At 39.0% G+C, this 17773-nt stretch overlaps 1 protein-coding gene across 12 annotated transcripts in view; it reads right to left on the minus strand.

Moving 5' to 3' along the window:
- Positions 1–238: 238 nt before the first annotated feature.
- Positions 239–17773, minus strand: part of NKAIN3 (sodium/potassium transporting ATPase interacting 3) — a 372374-nt gene continuing 354839 nt past the window's right edge. For 8 of the 12 annotated variants that reach the window (XM_083823891.1, XM_083823884.1, XM_083823879.1 and 5 more), the window contains 2 exons: positions 4946–5029; positions 1251–3138 (listed from right to left, as the gene is read on the minus strand). In XM_083823891.1, coding sequence (XP_083680017.1) covers positions 3089–3138; positions 4946–5029 — 134 coding nt within the window. In that variant the 3' untranslated portion in view covers positions 1251–3088. The other 4 variants (XM_083823885.1, XM_083823886.1, XM_083823888.1 and 1 more) reach the window with 3 other exon arrangements.

Here is a 17773-nt window from a genome sequence, read left to right on the forward strand (position 1 = left end):
TAAACATATTGAAAGGAATGTCCTTCCTGACAATCCCACCAAAGAAACCACAAAATGAGAAAGCGCAAATGCCCCCAAACCCTGATGAATTTATGCTGATGCTGAGGCACGGAGGCTCTGTGAAGAGACATAACTCTCTGGTGTATACAACTGTGCACACTATTTTAAATAACAATTAAGAAGAGAGAAACACAAAGTTCTGGTAAAAAAAAAAAATACCAGTTGCCCAAAGAAAGTAGCTTTTGTGTATCACTTTATGCTAGTGGTGACAGAATAGAAAACAAAATACCACAGAGTTACATACATGTTCTTTGTCTAGAAGTATTTACAAATAACTTTACAAATTTTTATACACATTTTCAGGTTTGCTTGTTTACTTTTAAATTAAGAGAAAAGTTAGTCCCCAGAGGCTTCTAAGGCTGCAGTTGGTGCCTTATACTGTACATTCATGCTTGGCTTCTTCCTGGGAGAAGGGAGGAAAAGAGTTTAAAAATGTGCAAAACACAGACACCTAAAGAGCCCTGGATTTAAAGGTTCCTAGAGACTGACATCCATAGAGTGGTCATTCTACCTCTCAAATCAGAGACATTATTGTTGATGGGCTCAGGGCAAAAGAGATTAGGGAAGGAGAAGGAGCCATATATGAATTGCAATAATGAGATGAGTACATTAGTGCTGGAACAGCTAAGAAGAGTCATAGATCAATTCCTACTGCATACAGCAGTTAAGAAAATACAAGGAGTGGACATTGTGGATTTTAAACACAGCATTGAAATGATCTCTTTTACACTGTTAGGCTTTGACTCGTGCTGTATGTTTTGGAGTCAAAATCACTGTTTACTGACACAATCTTGACCAGGCACAGTATGATTCTGTCAGTTAAAAAATACTGTCTTCCTTGAGAAAGATGCATCCTTCTCATAGTTTTCACAGGTTTTGTTTTCATGCCTCAACACTAAATGTTGTAAAAATATTAAATTAAAAAAGAAAAAATTTACAATTTACAAGTGTTCATATAAGGAAATCATTCAAAAATTCCAGATAATCTACAAGGATCTACCAAATAACAATGCTGATAATGACACTGAGCCTGTGGGAAGAACAATCCCCATGCCGTGAGAAACGGATGGTGGGTTTCTTCCAGAAGGATGAGTCACAAGGTTGGTCTTTTCTTCTAAAATCTGTTTCTTCAGCTACAACAGCAGAAGTCTTGAGTCAATGCTCATTACTTACTTCGACCTATAAAACAGAATATATGAATTACTAACAAATGAAAACCTGTTCTGTACATCTTATTTGTGAGAAGTACCTTAACAGCAGCTGACAGGTTAGTAACTAATGAACAAGTGGATAAAACACCTCTAGACACTAATTTCCTCAGCTGTAAGACACAGAAATAAGGTCAAAAATGAAAGGCTGGTTACAAAGTGGTAGCTTTGCATCATGCATACCAGAAAAGCAAAAAAAAACATTTTGGGAAAAATACAGGAGGTGGTGAAAAATGCCTGAAGCTCACATAATAATAAATTATTTTCAGCATAATATATTTTAACAGCGTAAGATGTATATTCACCAGGTTATAGAATTCTCATTTGATTACAAATGTACATTTCAGCTGGACTCACACATTTATAGTCTTCATTACAGTCACCCGCCTGCTGAATCTATGTATTTTCATGTCTGCCTGTAAGCTATGTTCTCCTGGATAATTTTGGAAAATCTGTGATGGCTTTTTGTAGCAATTTCATGGTGGCTAGAGTTTCAGGAGAAGATACAAACAGGGCAGGATCACATAGACCCATCATAGAGCAGTAACCTCTCCATTGGTCATTTCCCAGACACTGCATCAATTCCACAAGCAGAAGCTAGGAACATCTGTAGAAATGCTCTGTCTTCTTTGTAATTAGGGGTTCAGTGCCTGTCCAGATGGGGCTACCCAAAACTATAGTAGCAATGAATCACACCTACTCATCCCAGCAGTAATGGTGCACATGTAAAGTTTAACTTCTGCAACCAAATAATAACAGCAATAAAAAACCCAAGTGCAAACCAAAATGCAACATTTTAAATTTCTTCAAATCATTAATAATCATAATGAAACAAAACAAAACAATGAAATTGAAATGCAACATTCCGTTTTGTTTTGATTTCGTATCTCCATACTTCTCTATTTTACATCTAGCAGTACGTGGAAGCAATTTTAATTACTACCAGGTGACCTGGCTTTAGATATTATGCTTGGAACAAATGAAAACACAACAGTCTTCTTTAAAACCTATGTGTTTCAGTCCCAGAGAGAACATGACAATTTTTTTCCACTCCCTCTGTTGTCCCTCCCGCCACATTTTAATTGAAACTGAATGGTTCAGGGCAAAGATTCTCCTTCTGCTAGTCCAATGGCCTAATGGAGTTATAGGCGGAACCGACAGCAGACATGCTATGTTTGTTCATATTTGTGTTTAAGAACATTCCCTGCGAGCACAGATTCAAATTTAATCTATACTCAGAGACGAAAAGGAAAATGACTCTCAGACTTGTTAATGATTAGCAAGTATTGTAGCACCAAGCACGTATCATACTGAGTATAAGTACTCAATAAAAACTGAGAATGTCTTCTACATACTTTCAATGAGGCCACAGAACCTTGTTTTTTTTTTTCAATGTCTTATGTTTATTTAATTTATGAATGAAAGAAAGGAGATGAAAGGGATGAGAAAGCGGGGTATACAGCCAGGCTTTTCTCTATAAAAAGCATCACACTAATCTTTCCCATGAGTAAAGTGGGGAAGATGGTAAAAGATCTATAACCTTTATTAAGGCTCTTAATGTATTTAACAGGCATTATTCATGTTCACTTCTCAATGAATAGAAATGGAGTTTTTCACAGTCTGGATATCAGAAGTCACATTTCTTAGTGATACTATGGATTTTCAGACTACATATAACTGATATTGATAGCAATTAACTTCTTAAAAGATGTCAGGAAGGCTGATGTGCTGCAGACGGATAAGCATCTGCAAATTTCTGGCACAATCCTCCGACTGTTCAAATGGTTTCCAGCAATTTAATTCAGACTTGATCACTGATATTATTTTTCCTCCTTGCTTAAGTAAAGATGCTTTCTGTAGCTTTCAGTGCCTAAAAACATGACATCAATAAAGAAGAAAATACAATGTAATTTGTTTTACAGTTTTATATTTCTAGCAGCCATAAAGAAGCCAGATAAGATCCTTTCACCTGTACAAGAATACCTATCCATAGGAAATGGGAAGATGTCATTTATTTTCCAGTATAAAAAGCTCACCAACATCCCCCGTATCCTCCAAGCTATTTAACCTAAATCTGCTAACGAAAAAATTCTCATATTCTATGTCTTTTTTTTTTTTTTTACGTAAATGAACAGATTTTACAGGAATGTATATAATGTATATATAAATCTTTCCTGAAATTATTATTATTATTATTATTTTTCTCCTTTAGTTACATTGAGTTTGCTCAACGACTGTTTTAAAACTAACCTCAACACAGCTTTAGAGATTAAAATTGTTTATGGAGAGATGTAAATGTTGTAGCTGTGGCTTTCTTCTTCCCAGATACCAATTTCTCTCAAGCATCGTATTAAGAATGGTCAAACCTCCTTTCTGCTGTCATCTTTCCCATATAAAATGCAGTAAAGCCAGCATCTAGTGAAATATTACTGAAAATACATATTCCAACACAGAGAGTATACTTATTATCATGTCAAACTCCTCATTATTTGTTGTTGTTGTTGTCTTAATGTGATATTTCTTCCTGTTCTAACATGTACTGTCACACTGAGATAGGGCTTTTCTCCTTTCTTGGCTTTCATAATCCTACAATTTTTACTCACTAAATTTGAATAAAATTTTGTTCATTTTTTTTTCTGCAAACTGAAAGCTGCAGCATGTGTAAAATGTATTTACAAAACATGAAAATATTAGTAAAGTCTCAAGCAGAGTTTGGGTGTCAAGTGCCCACTCAAAACATTTTGTTAGCAACTGTCCTCTTTAAATTAAAACTCCTAGAACATGTAACCATGCATACACCAGGAAAAACCTTCAAACTCATTTTAATTCTCTTAACTGATAAGTAAAATACAGTAAGTCATTAGATCAAGTTCAGTCAGTTAGCTGCACTTGGGTTTCGTGCTGCATTTAAGATGCCTGAAAGGCCCAAATATCAATTTAAAGATGGAAAGCATCGAGGCAACAACTTAAAAACATCTAAGAAGAATTTCCAAATGAACATCTTATGTTTTACCAGTAATACTATGAAATATCATATATTTAAATTTATCTTAGCTTCTGCCAAAATATATGTGCTGCTAACATCTCCCTGTACTTTAATTTATTTCATATAAAATGAACAGATATGTATCCAAATTAATTCATTAGGTAGCAGAGAGTACTTCATAGGAAGACTCTATGAAAACCATGATTTTTGTAGTGAGAGCAAATAACTGACAACAAAGAGATAATGAGGTTTCAGTGAAACTCTACACATAGATTTTAAGCCAACTAGCATTTTTTCAGCAAACATTTGTCTTCCAGTAGCTAGAAGGTTCTGCTTTTTCATAAATGGGTTAATCCCATTAAGGTTTATGAAGCAGAAGCCATAAACTAGCTCTCTTTTTGCTAAAAAGTCAACAGGAAACAATCCCATCCTTTACTGCAAGCCTCTCCTTGTGTTAAGCCAAGGCATGTCATGGCAGATGTAGTGATATCTACTAATCTTTGTTTTAGCAGACGTGTCATCAATGACAAAGTGTCCTTACTATCATGTTTTATGTGGATTATTTTTTAATTAAGCTCTAATTGAAGTATAATTAAATTATTAGTAACCTCATGCCAAAATTACTTCAGGAGAAAGTTAGCTTTCAGTCCAGTTAGAAGGATTAATGTGGTCCACAGGACCAGAACCTTACCTACAGGCTTTACAGGCTTTAACTCAACATGCTCCTGGGGGGGCTGTCGGTAGGAGTATGTGTCAAGTCCGCCTATGAAATCAACTGAAAATACAACAGTGCCAGAAATGAACAAATGGAAATGAAAATATGTCAACTGAAAAATAAGTATGGACAAATTATATTAAAAAAATAGTAAACACATGCACAGGTTTGCATAACAGAAATAAACAAGTAAAAATACTGTGGAAGTGTCTTCCAGAAGGCTCTGTGGTCTGTCATCTAAAATGTCCACATAGCACTGTGCCTGGCCAGACTAGGCAGCAGCTCGCTGACCAGACATGCATGCTCCTTTCAGCACGCATGCTTATTCACATATCTGAAGAGTACGTAGATAAAAACCACTGTAGAATAATGTAGCTTCTTGTTTCAAGAGCAATCTCAGCATAAATTTCATAATTCTTCAGATTCTGCTCCTTTTGAAGTGTTTAGAAATTCAGGTGGTGGAAACTATTTAGTTCATGAACCTAATTTCTCCCCAACTTTCATAAAGCAATGGACTCTCATGAATGTAAGGAAACGACAAACCAAGTGAGTCCACTGAGTTGAGAATAAATAGATAACAGTTGGATGTGAAAAAGCAGCAGAATCTTCTCTGAATTTGTGGGGACAGTGAGTCTTTTCAGAATCCTTCCAATTTCTTTCAACATTTCTGTCAGAAACAATGTGGGGATATCTGCCCTTGATAAGTTTTTGGTTCCTTTTACGGTCATAATGATTTTTAAATTACAATGTTTTAGTCTAAATCTTGTATCTTGCTACTCTTGGTAAGATTTTCAACAGCTTCAAGAAGACACACTTCCAAGCTACCACAGAAATCTAAACGCAAGTTTGGGATGAAGGTGATTTTTCTGATGATTTAGGAGGGCTTTTTACAGAAGCAATGTAGAACTGACAGTCACAGCACATTAGGATTCTTTGGTCACATGAAAGGCAACTGCCTTTATTTGTTTATACACAAGCACGTATATAAGACCTAAACTGAATTTATGTCCTCATCGCGTTAATCACTGTATGAGGATCTGTACCGGGTTTATATGGCAAAGTTTTGGTAGTGGGGGTTTGTAGGGGTGGCCTCTACGAGCAGAGCCCAGCAGCTGCCCCATGTCAGATCAGAGCCAGCTCCACAATGGACCTGCTGCTGGCCACAGCCGAGCTAGTGAGCGATGTTGGTTGGGCCTCTGGGAAAGCAGATTTAAGAAAGGGAAGAGAAAAACAAACAAACAAACAAAAACTGCTGTGCAACAGCAGCTGGGAGAGAGAGGGCTGAGAAGCAGCCCTGCACACCCCCAGGTCAGTGCAGCAGGAGGGCAGGAGGTGCTCCAGGCAGGCAGCAGCAGTTCCCCTGCGGCCTGTGGAGAGGCCCCTGGTGGAGCAGGCTGTCCCCCTGCAGCCCATGGGTCCCACACGGAGCAGATCTCCACGCTGCAGCCCGTGGAGGAGCCCCCGGTGGAGCGGGTGGATGTGGCCTGGAGGAGGCTGCGGCCCATGGAGAGCCCCCGCAGGAGCAGGCCCCGGGCCGGAGCTGCAGCCCGTGGAGAGGAGCCCACGCAGGAGCAGGGGGTCTGGGGGGAGCTGCCGCCCGTGGGGGACCCGTGCTGGAGCAGGTTGCTCCTGGGGGATGGACCCCGTGGTACGGAGCCATGTGGGAGCAGTTCTTGAAGAGCTGCTGCCTGTGGGCAGCCCCCGCAGGCTCAGTTCGGGAAGGACGGCATCCCGTGGGAGGGACCCCACGGGGAGCAGGGGCAGAGCGGGACCGTGAAGGAGCAGCGGAGATGAAGCATCAGGGAGTGACTGCAGCCCCCATTCCCCATTTGCCTGCACCACTCGGGGGGAGGAGGTGGAAGAGGGTGGCTGGGGGGGAGGTGGTTTTAGCTTGCTTTTTTTCTCACTGTTCTAGCTTGTTAGTAGTAGGTGATAAATTAGATTAATCTCCCTATTCTGAGTCTGTTTTGCGTGTGACGATAATTGTTGAGCAATCTCCCTGCCCTTATCTCAACCCTTGAGCCCTTTCCGTCATATTTTCTTCCCCTTTCCCTTTGAGGATGACGGGTGAGAACGTGGTTGTGGTGGAGCTCAGCTGTCTAGCTGAGTAAAACCACCATAGCACCTAATATGAAACAGCCCCTTTCCCAGCACTGTATGTACAAGGCAAACAGAGAAAGAAAGAGTGCTCATCCAGGCTGAAGGGGATGGAGAAATGAGGCTTAGAGACTGAAGGACTGATGAAATGTCCTATAAAATCTGTGGAAATGCTGCTGATGATTTTAATTGCCTCTCCTCTTGAGTCCAGAAAAGGAGTAGCTTAGATGAAAACTGAACTTGATGTACTTCAATCATGCAGCATCCCCTCAGCTGCAAGAGTATTTTCTTGAAACTGCCTGAGCAGGACATTACGCTCACCAGCTAGCCCAGTCCGAGTGTCAGACCCAACCTATTTTCACCTCCTCCTTATACTGCTTTTCTTTCACGTTGCAAGCCCCCTTCAGAATGCTATAACAAAATAAAACACCAAAAATCAAAATTGCTCTAAGCACTAATGGGACCAAGAGATACATTTGCAGATATACTCTTGTAAAAACTGATTTATAAAATATGTAGATGTATAATGTAAAACATAACTACTGCTTCATTTTTGGAAGAAATCATGTCTGTAGTAATAGATTCTTTTTTATTGTTATTTTTGTGCGTGTGTGGTTATTTATACACCTTAGTTTTCCCTGCTCTCAGAAGAGGATTTTTTTCCCCTGAGGACATGATAGAAAGAGTTAGCAAGTATGTTTTTGAGATAATTCACCACTTCAGAACCACACATCATTCCTCTCAGCAATCACCAACATAATCTGCAACTGTAAGTAGAGAGAGAATTTAAAGTAACTAGTTCTTCTACAAGCAGGTCTCTTGGAGAAAGACATGAAGTCGGTATGTATTAATGATTGGCAACATAGATGTGTCTTTGACAAAGAAAACATATTTAATAGCACCATCAGAAAAGTTTTGAGATGAGCTGTTCAAATCCGTTCAGCTGAGGCTTTCTATTTTGCAGTGAAAGACGTATTATATAGTACTAAAGCTGAAGTTTGACTTAAAATTCTTGTGAAGATAATTCTCAAAGCAAGAAGCTGCTCTATCATACAAGACAATTGAATGTGCCATTTTCCATTATGCACTCTATTTTATGGCTGATAGCTCTTTAATATGAAGATTCATCATCAGTTATTTGAATTGTTACCTTTCATTCTAAAAATTCTCTCTGATTTTACCTGACATTTTCAGCATTTATGTCTAGAAGACTCCCAGGACTAAGACTGCGAAGGGCCATTAAATAAAACTTTACATTGACTGAAATTTTAGGATGCATACATCTAGAGAGATGTATGCACATTTAATTGGGCAAAAGTAAAGAGCAATAACATTTGTATAGGTTTCCCAAGGGGAAAACATTAGTTTAAGGCTGATATTGAATAATTGATTTTGTTTATTCCTGACTAATGGATTATGGATAATACCTGCCATACATTCTTAGGATTACAACAATTAACTTCAGAAAGCTGCATACAACTGGAAGTAAGTTCAATGAAAAATAAAATCATTTTCCATACAGTTCTATAGTTCTATGCTTCACTATTATTATCTTTTTTTAAAGCAACATGTCATCAGTAGAGATACTCAGTCACTAAACAAGGAACACCCCATGGAGTCCAGTCATTAACTGCAGTCATGCAGAGAGAAACTTAAAATCCTAGGGAGAGGATTTTTTAGCACCCCACAGATAATAGCAGGTTACAGCAGAAACTGGTTATTTTATCTGCAGCTGGCTGCAAAACATGATCCATATTCCCAGGGAATTTTTCTCTCCTTGTGTCACCTCAGTTTTGTGGTCATGCTGGATGCTTAATGGCCAGTGTGAAATGTTCTTTTAGAGTTCACTACCTGCTGGGCTTGGAAGTGCAAATTTGTGCTGGCTGCCCACTGTGGGTAGTCCATTAAAATGATGTTCATTCACTCATGGGCCATATCAGAGGAATAGTTGTCATAATCTGTCTGAGTGAGAAAAGTGCAACATGCTGCTAGCTGAAGAAGGTGTATCCACTGTCATCAGTAATTTTGAGGGTTATTCTTTTGTAGATGGATGACATTTAGGTATGCCTCACTACTATTAATGCAGTGCATTCACCCATATGCCAGTTAAAATTTCCTCTCCCTTTGAAGGTAGCACAGAAGAATCAGACATCTGAAAAAATACCTTCTCCTTTGCCACCCTCTCATCTGGAATTCAGCTTCTCTGGCAATATCCCACTGACCTGCTGGCAGGCCCTGTGCAAACAGCTGCCAGAGCTTGTCAGCCCATAGGTATATCACTAATTTCTCCTTTCAAAGCTGGCACATCCTAAGTGTGCCTGGAGGGAGGTGCAGGGTATGAACAGAGCAGTGATATGCAGATAGCATAATTCTTAGTAAAACGTGCAGCTTCTTGTGCTGAAATAGCTTAGATTCTCTTGATGTTTGCCTTTCCATTTTATAAATCAGGATAAGCCCTCAAAATGATGGCTGGAATGGATGGCACCTTCAGCTGTCCCCAGTCGCAGAGTGGCAGGCTAGAAGCTACTTGCTTGTGTGCTTTTACGTACAGAAGATTTTATTAACCAATGGGGCTCCAAATACTATTTTACATTGCATTTTTTTCCCACTGCGCTAAGATTTTTTGAATGGCAATATATTAATGCAATCACATTCATTAAGAAAAGTATGTAGCTGGGGTGGTTGTAACCAGTTAGAGTAAGTGACAGGTAGTAAGACAAGGAGCCAAAGCCTATGACAAAGAAGCAAAAATGGGGAAAATGTTAAGTCAGTGCTACATGCACGAAGTCCAAAGTTTGGACTTTCCAATGTTTGCACTTGTAGCATATATAAATTTTCCAGATAAGCACCTGTGGGTTTTGTTTGTTTGTTTGTTTTACCATTAGGTCTTCACTTTTTCAGTTTTGTCAAAAGATACACCGTTCTTACGTCTGAACTACTCAGATTGATCCAGACATCTGTTAGGAGCCAATACTATCACACTTCATATTACATCTGAGTATCTGAGCCTCTAGTCATGTGGCAGAAGAATCACACATTGCTTTGCAGTATACCAGGAATAGCTTCTTATTTATGGAGAGGACTAAAGGAGGGAAAACATGCAAGACAATTAAGAAAGGAAGAAAAAGAAACATCAGTAATAATGTGCCACTGTGATTGTTTTTCTGTCTCTATGAAGTATTAGAAGATAGTAATAAGATGAAGACAGCAAGAAGTAGTAGCAAACTACTGAGAAACAACCTCTTGCATAAACTTTTATAACCAGAAGCTGGGAGCGGAATATTTCATGGTTCCACTCTAATTATTATGATTTGGCACCAGATTTTCTTTTTTGTCTTCACCTAGTGAGATAGATCATCATTTTAAAAACTGCCCCACATTTTAAAATGTGAGTCCCACTCTGATCACCACACTTCTCTGCAGGACTGCACTGAAGGAAACATCCTCTCACAAGCTGCCTTAAACTGGTATGAAAATCTTAACTATGGTCTCTGCTACTGAACTCTCTTCTAATTTTATTAGTGTTTTGACAACCAAGATATTCATATCAGATGTTCAGATCTTTTATTCTCCAAGGATGCAGCTGCCCCGTAAGATGAAAGAAGTCTGGGGAACATCAAAGATGTTAGGAGGTGAAGGTGGCTCAAACCTTCTCATCCCAGTTTCCTTAGCCCTTCTGAATCTGAAAAAATCTTTCCAAAACATTTTCCATGCCATGTCTTTGACAGCTATTTACACCCATTCCATGCCATTACTGAAGTTAAAAGGCAGGCTGCCTGATTGCATGTATTTTCTTAAAGGAAATATTTATCAATCATTTTCAAGTCATTAAGGACTCATGGCCATTACAGGGTAAAAGTTCCTGGTAGAGTATGGTCATCACCCATAAGGTCTATAGAAAAAAATACATATCACGAGTACTTAACAGTAACATAGAACCAGAAAAAGCAGTTTAAGCTGCAAATATATAGGGATTCTTTCTTTTAGGCTTAAGCAAACACCATTTTTCATGATGTGCTCTCTGCAAATCCATACTTGAAGCTTAAGTTGTTGAGGAACAGTTTTCCATTTTGGTTTAAAATGTTTTATTGTGTTCTTTCTAAATATATATCAAAGCTTCATCTGTTTAGCAAAACAAATCAGACATCCTATACATGTCTGCATAGCTGACTACAGCTTATGTTATTCTTCTATCAGACTGTCCTAATGAAATATTTCTGATGATACATTTTCTTCCTATATAGGTCACTATTCTGTTCCTCGTTTTTCTTAAATTTTGTCTTGATGGCTAAAATGCTTGTCTAATGACTAATGTCTAAACAACTTGCCATTTATTTGTGGAAAAAAAGCGTATGGAAAATATGTCTAAAACCACTTCAAACAAATAAAGCTTCCCCCTCCCTCCCTTCTTCCCCCAAGGCTAGTATTTAAAGGTGTTATTGCTAGTTCTAAAATAAGATTGTTTCAAAGAAAGTGAATGGTAGCTTTCTTTCTGCCTATGACCAAAGAAAGTTACAAATGATTCCAATTTATAACTTCTTATTCCTTTCAATATGGGTGATAATAAACTTGGTACAAGTATTTCCCCTATAGAATTTATATGTGATTACAGTCTTTTTTATACAGTGAGAAAATTAGGAAAATGAAAAATCTTAGCTCACTTGATTTCACTAATTATTAATGTTTTCCTCTCTGGCACCCTTTCTAATTTAATCTCCTTTGATGCAGAATGCTCTGGGATTTTTATTATTGTTATTTTTTTTCAGTGGAATGGTTTGAGTTGGAAGGGACCTTAAAGATCATCCAGATCACAGAATCACAGAATGTTAGGGATTGGAAGGGACCTTGAAAGCTCATCTAGTCCAATCCCCCTGCTGGAGCAGGAACACCTAGATCAGGTCACACATGAACGTGTCCAGGTGGGTTTTGAACGTCTCCAGAGAAGGAGACTCCACAACCCCCCTGGGCAGCCTGTTCCAGTGCTCTGTCACCCTTACCATGAAAAAGTTTCATCTCATATTTAAGCGGAACCTCCTATATTTCAGCTTGCACCCATTGTCCCTTGTCCTGTCATTGGGTGTCACGAGAAAATCCAGATCCAAATCCCTTCAATGGGCAGGGACGCCTCCCACTAGATCAGGTTGTCCAAAGCCCCATCCTGCCTAGACTTGAACACTTGAACACAGCTTCTCTGGGCAACCTGTGCCAGTGCCTCACCACCCTCTGAGTGAAGAATTTCTTCCTTATATCTAATCTCTCTTTTTCTTACCATTAACATTACCATACTGCATTTATACAAATTAAGCTGGTAAAGGAAAATAATCCATGCACAGAAGATGATAAATACCCAGAAACTACGCCTACCAATTAAGCTCACGTAGTACCAAGACAGAGACAGCGCCAATGAGTTTTTGCTATGCATACCCAGTCAGTCCTCTAAACTGGCAGAATAGTCAAGAATAAAGACTTGTATAGAAGGCTGCTACAACTTCAATCCCATCTCCAAACACACGATCTTCACAATAAATGTGTCCAAGCTGACTTCAGAACAGGCAGAACTCTGAATCTGCTTTTTGAAGATATGCTTTGATCTCTTTTGGTAGTCTGATTCAGGAAGATATGTTATGTATTAGTATGCCTTTATATTGCTGCTGAGTTTGGTGCCAGAAACTACAGAGCTCTTTTTAAAATGTTTAGTACAGATGCTAGGACCAACTGGAATTGATCTATTCCATTTACAGTTCATTGCTAATTCACAAGTTAGGTGTTTTGTTCCTTTATTATTTTTTTTCTTTTTCTTTTTTTTTCCCCCCTGTCAGTTGAGTCCCAGATGGCTCTATTTCTGGACTTTTGTTCTTTGTATACATACCAATTTCTGTTTGCTTCAGTTATTTGTCAGTATGACCCAAATATTTACTTTAAGACAACATCTAAGTCTGCCTGATTATTGTATATCTAAGAATATCTCAACTGCTGTTTTTAACCTTAAGTACAAGACACGGACATTTTAGTATGCAAAATTAATATCCCCTTATATAATGTATAACCTGTTCAATTCTATTGAATAATTAAAGATAAACTTCCTAGAGCAAAGTATTTACAAATCAAATACTTGGCATAAAGCAGTGCTTTTCAAAACATTTGTGACATTTGGAGTTCCTGTATTGGAATTTCTTCTGGATTTCTGTACATAGAAGAAAGTTCATTTCATCCATTCATGACAGAAGATATTAACATTATTTTAATAATTTAGGTTTTGGGACAGGAGGGACCCTTTGTATCATTGAGTGATTCTGGATTTTTGTTCCCACTTTTCTAGTGATGGAAGACTGTTCCTGAACTTTGCTGCTAGCAACCTCTGTGACATAATATTTGCTTCACATCTTTGTATCTTCGCTTCCCTTATGAAGGTTGAGTGGGAGTGAGCAAAGGATGTTCAGGAGAGCACACTTGTGTGGCATTCATAGAACAGGACACAACTGAGAGAAGCACCACAAGATGCTGGCAGTCTTCTCCTCAAGACAAGGCTGTGGAGAGGAACAGCAAACCAGGTGGGCCCTAGAGGTGATGTAGAGCAGACACTGCTAAGGACTGGAGAAGGTGAGCAAAGTTTTCTGCAATTCAAAAAGCCAGAGACCTAGTTAGGACTCAGAAGAGAAGAGTGGTTCGCCAACCGCATGGACACAAAGGGAGGAAATGTTATAAACCTCTCATTTCTGTTCTTTATGATCTAGTAATTTTGAGTTTGCTATTTAATTGTACTAGTCTATAGTTTATTTATTTATTTTTACTTTAGTGTTGTTCTTTTCTTTGGGAGTTCTCAATAAAAGGATCTGTACACATCTACCTCAAAGCCCTGGATGACCGCAGTTCTGTCACATTCAGGCCATGGTGCAAATTTTCTTGTCTTTTTTTTTGTTTGTTTGTTTGTTTTAATGACGATATTTTCAATATAGGGCTTAAAAATCTGCTTAATATCTCTTCCTGTTAATTTTTTTTGCAGTCACTCAGGAAAGTCTCCCTTTTTCCTGACCCTTCCTCACTGTTTAGTAGCTAACTGCTGTGGTCCAGTTACAGCCTACCATCTTTAACTTGACAGACTTGATATCTTGAACTTGACAAACCTGGTAAAATTTATTTCCCATAGTATGAGAGTTCAGGTATGAGGTTTTGTAGCAAAATATTGATCTCGTATTTTCTTCTCCATAGCATCAGGCACACTAACATTGTGTAACTTTGTTTTACATTTCACATTGTACTGTTTTTTTTTTTATGTGGCAAGGTTTTTGTAGGGAAGGGCTTCAGGAGTGGCTTCTGTAAGCAGAGCCCAGCAGTTGCCCCATGGCAGATCAGTGCCAGCTCCAGCCCCTCCAAAAGGGACCTGCCACTGGCCAGAGCCAAGCCAGGGAGCAATGCTGGTTTGGCTTCTGTGAGAGCAGATTTAAGAAAGGAGAAAAAAACTGCTGTGCAACAGCAGCTGGGAGAAAGAGGGGTGAGAAGCAGCCCTGCAGCCCCCAAGGTCAGTGCAGCAGGAGGGCAGGAGGTGCTCCAGGCAGGCAGCAGCAGTTCCCCTGCGGCCTGTGGAGAGGCCCCTGGTGGAGCAGGCTGTCCCCCTGCAGCCCATGGGTCCCACATGGAGCAGATCTCCACGCTGCAGCCCGTGGAGGAGCCCCCGGTGGAACAGGGTCTGGTGGGACCTGCTGCCCTTGAGGGAAGAAGAGAGGGAGTGAGAGAGCGGTTGTAGTGCAGCAGCCCAGCAGGGTAAAACCACCACACAGATGAAGCAGTTTCCATTTCCAAAAACCTGCTTCTCATTTATCATCCTGTGTTTGACCCCATGAACATCTCTGAAGCTCTGCATAGAAATCCTGATTTACCACATGACATTTGCTCTTGTTGTTGGGCATTGTATAAATTTCCTCCTTTGCAAATCCTGCTCACAGCATGGACATAACCATCATGCTTAGTGATGGTCTGCCTCAGTCCTTGAGGAGGCAGATCTCAATGCTTTCTACTGCACGTCTTCCATGGTTTCAGCAACTTTAAGCTCCAAACTACCTTTTATCTTCTGCTAAGCAGACAAAATTGCCTCCAGCACTGATAGAACGTCCCTTTCCTCATGCTAGCAGTAACTCCCACATTGTCCTTCTTTGACCAACCAGCAGGTAAGCTTGTGGTCCTACTGTGCCTTCTTTGAATTCAAGTCTACAGATCAGAAATAGAACTGGATAAACTCCTTTTGTGATCTCCAGATTATCAGTCTTCTCCTTTCAATCTTTTATCTCTCTGGATGAGCAGAAACTAGTGACCTCTGATCTTCCCTTTGTTTTTGCCCTTAGTTTTTCAAGATGGGGAAGCCAGCAAAATAATCCTTCTCTTGATCTGTGTCAAACCAACATTCTCCAGTCTCTGTAAATGCATTATTAAGTCCTTCTATGGTGCCATCGGTCTTTCCTAGAATAAGATCATCCACTATGCTCCATTTCAGAGCTGTTGCAGAAGCACCTGGTAAGTCTCCTACTTAATCACACACAAATGCATCAGTGAGCACTGTTTTTTCTCTGTAAGTGCTTTTCTGCAAATGAGGAAACCTGTTGTACCTCATATGTTACTGCTTTTCTCCTGCTCTTTCTTCATCTTCAAGTTGTCTTGCTGATCTCTTAATATATATATATATATTTGGCATTACCATCGCTCTCACTAATTAAGCTCTTCTCTCTCAAAGTAGCTCTTCAAAAACACCCAATATATATGACTACATTCTCAGCTATGAAAATAGAGCTAATAATATAGAGCAATAAAAACCTGGATCTTATGATGGCCAGTGGATGATGGACACTTCTTATGATGGACTGGAAAAAAAAGAAATGTCCTGTGTGTCAGAAAACATGATGGCTAGGAAAATGTTTTTCTCATTGTTAGAAAGTTGGTATCGTTTCATATTAGGAGAAAGATGAATGTGCAAAAGGGAAATAGAGTATGTAACAGGATTAATACTCATTTTGAAGCCACCAGGGAATCAATCTGTTAATGATAAAGAAGGATAATGCAATAGTGACTTCATCAATAAAAAATTCTCTCCCTGAAGAAAGATGAAGTAAAAAATACATTTTTATGAAAGCCTTGTGAGTCTTGAATTACAGTTGTACAAAATAGCACATTGTCCTGATTAATTGTAATGATTATGAAGGAAAAGAAAATGTGCGGAAATCAATGCCAAGGAATAAGAGTCATCTTATAAATAGTGAGAGTAACACAGCATTATTTGGTTTTGCTTCACCTAAACTGTAATATTGAGAAAAACACAGATGTACTGAGATTAAATTTCAGCTAACAAAACCAACTGTATTGAAACAGTCAATATTGACTGTTTCAAAACAAAAGAATGTAAAATGAAGTTTGAATTGAGTCCAGCTATGTCCTAGATCACAGAGGATTCATAAGAAAAGTCTTGTTATGATAAAGAGCTAATAAAACACATAACCAACACAGATTAACTGCAATAAATATAATACAGTCGACAGGAGGCTCAACACAAGGCAGCAGTGTGCCCTGGCAGCCAAGAAGGCAAACCACATTTTAGGGTGTATTAAACACAGTGCAGCCAGCCAGCCAAAAGAGGTGATTCTCCTGAGATATTTAGCATTTGTGCTGCCTCACCTTGAGTACTGTGTGCTGTTCTGGGCTCTACAATATAAAAAGAATGCTTTTATTCTTTCAGGGATTCAAGGATACTTGAGTGTGTCCAGAGGAGGACAACAAAGCTGGTGAAAGGGCTTGAAGGCATGCTCCATAAGGAGAAGCTGAGGATCCTTGGGTCATCTAGTCTGGAAAAAAGGGCTAAGAGGTGACCTCACTGCTCTCTGCACCTTTCTGTGGAGGGGAAGCAGAGAGAGGTGCCGGCCTCTGCTCCCTGGGAACCAATGACAGGACATGTAAGAACGGCACAGAGCTGCACCAGGGGAGGTTCAGACTGGACATTAGGAAAAATTTCTTTACCACGAAGGTAAAGACACTGGAATAAGCTTCCTAGAGAGGTGGTTGAAGCCCCTTGTCTGTCAGTGTTCAAGAGACATTTGAACAATATCTTCAATAATATGCTTTAATTTTTGGTTAGCCATGAAATGGTCAATGATTGCTGAAGGTCCCATCCAACAGAGCTATGCTATGCTATGCTATGCTATGCTATGCTATTCTATTCTATTCTTGAAAAGTAGGTTTTCTATGGAGAGGTGATATACTTTATATGACCAGCTGACCCAAGTGGAAAACTGTATTGGCTAAATCAACTGATTTAATAAGACAGCGTCTCTTGTTATAAATCTTGCTTCTCTTATATCCTGAAAATTAGGACTATTGAAATGCTACAACTAAAAAAATCTGAAAAGTACAAAATATAGACAACAATTCCTGGCTTACAAATAGGAGGAATTTAGAAAGATTATTTTATGAAGGGTTGAAAGCCTGATGGCATCAGACACTCAGTACACAGAACTAAAAAACAGATTACAGTAAAAATCAATAGGGTTTAAAAAAAAAAAAAGGATTAGCAAAAAACAAATTTGAATATCTTGTTTTTCTTTGTGGTTCTTCTAACAAATCTTTGTGATACCTTATTTGTGTGGGTCTTTCTCTTGCTTTGATATTATCATTAATCAACATTGGTATCCCTTCCTTTTCCAAGAAAAAAAAATTACAACCTATCTT

Source organism: Anser anser, assembly GCF_964211835.1.
Source record: "Anser anser genome assembly, chromosome: 2".
Classification (NCBI taxonomy): Eukaryota; Metazoa; Chordata; class Aves; order Anseriformes; family Anatidae; genus Anser; species Anser anser.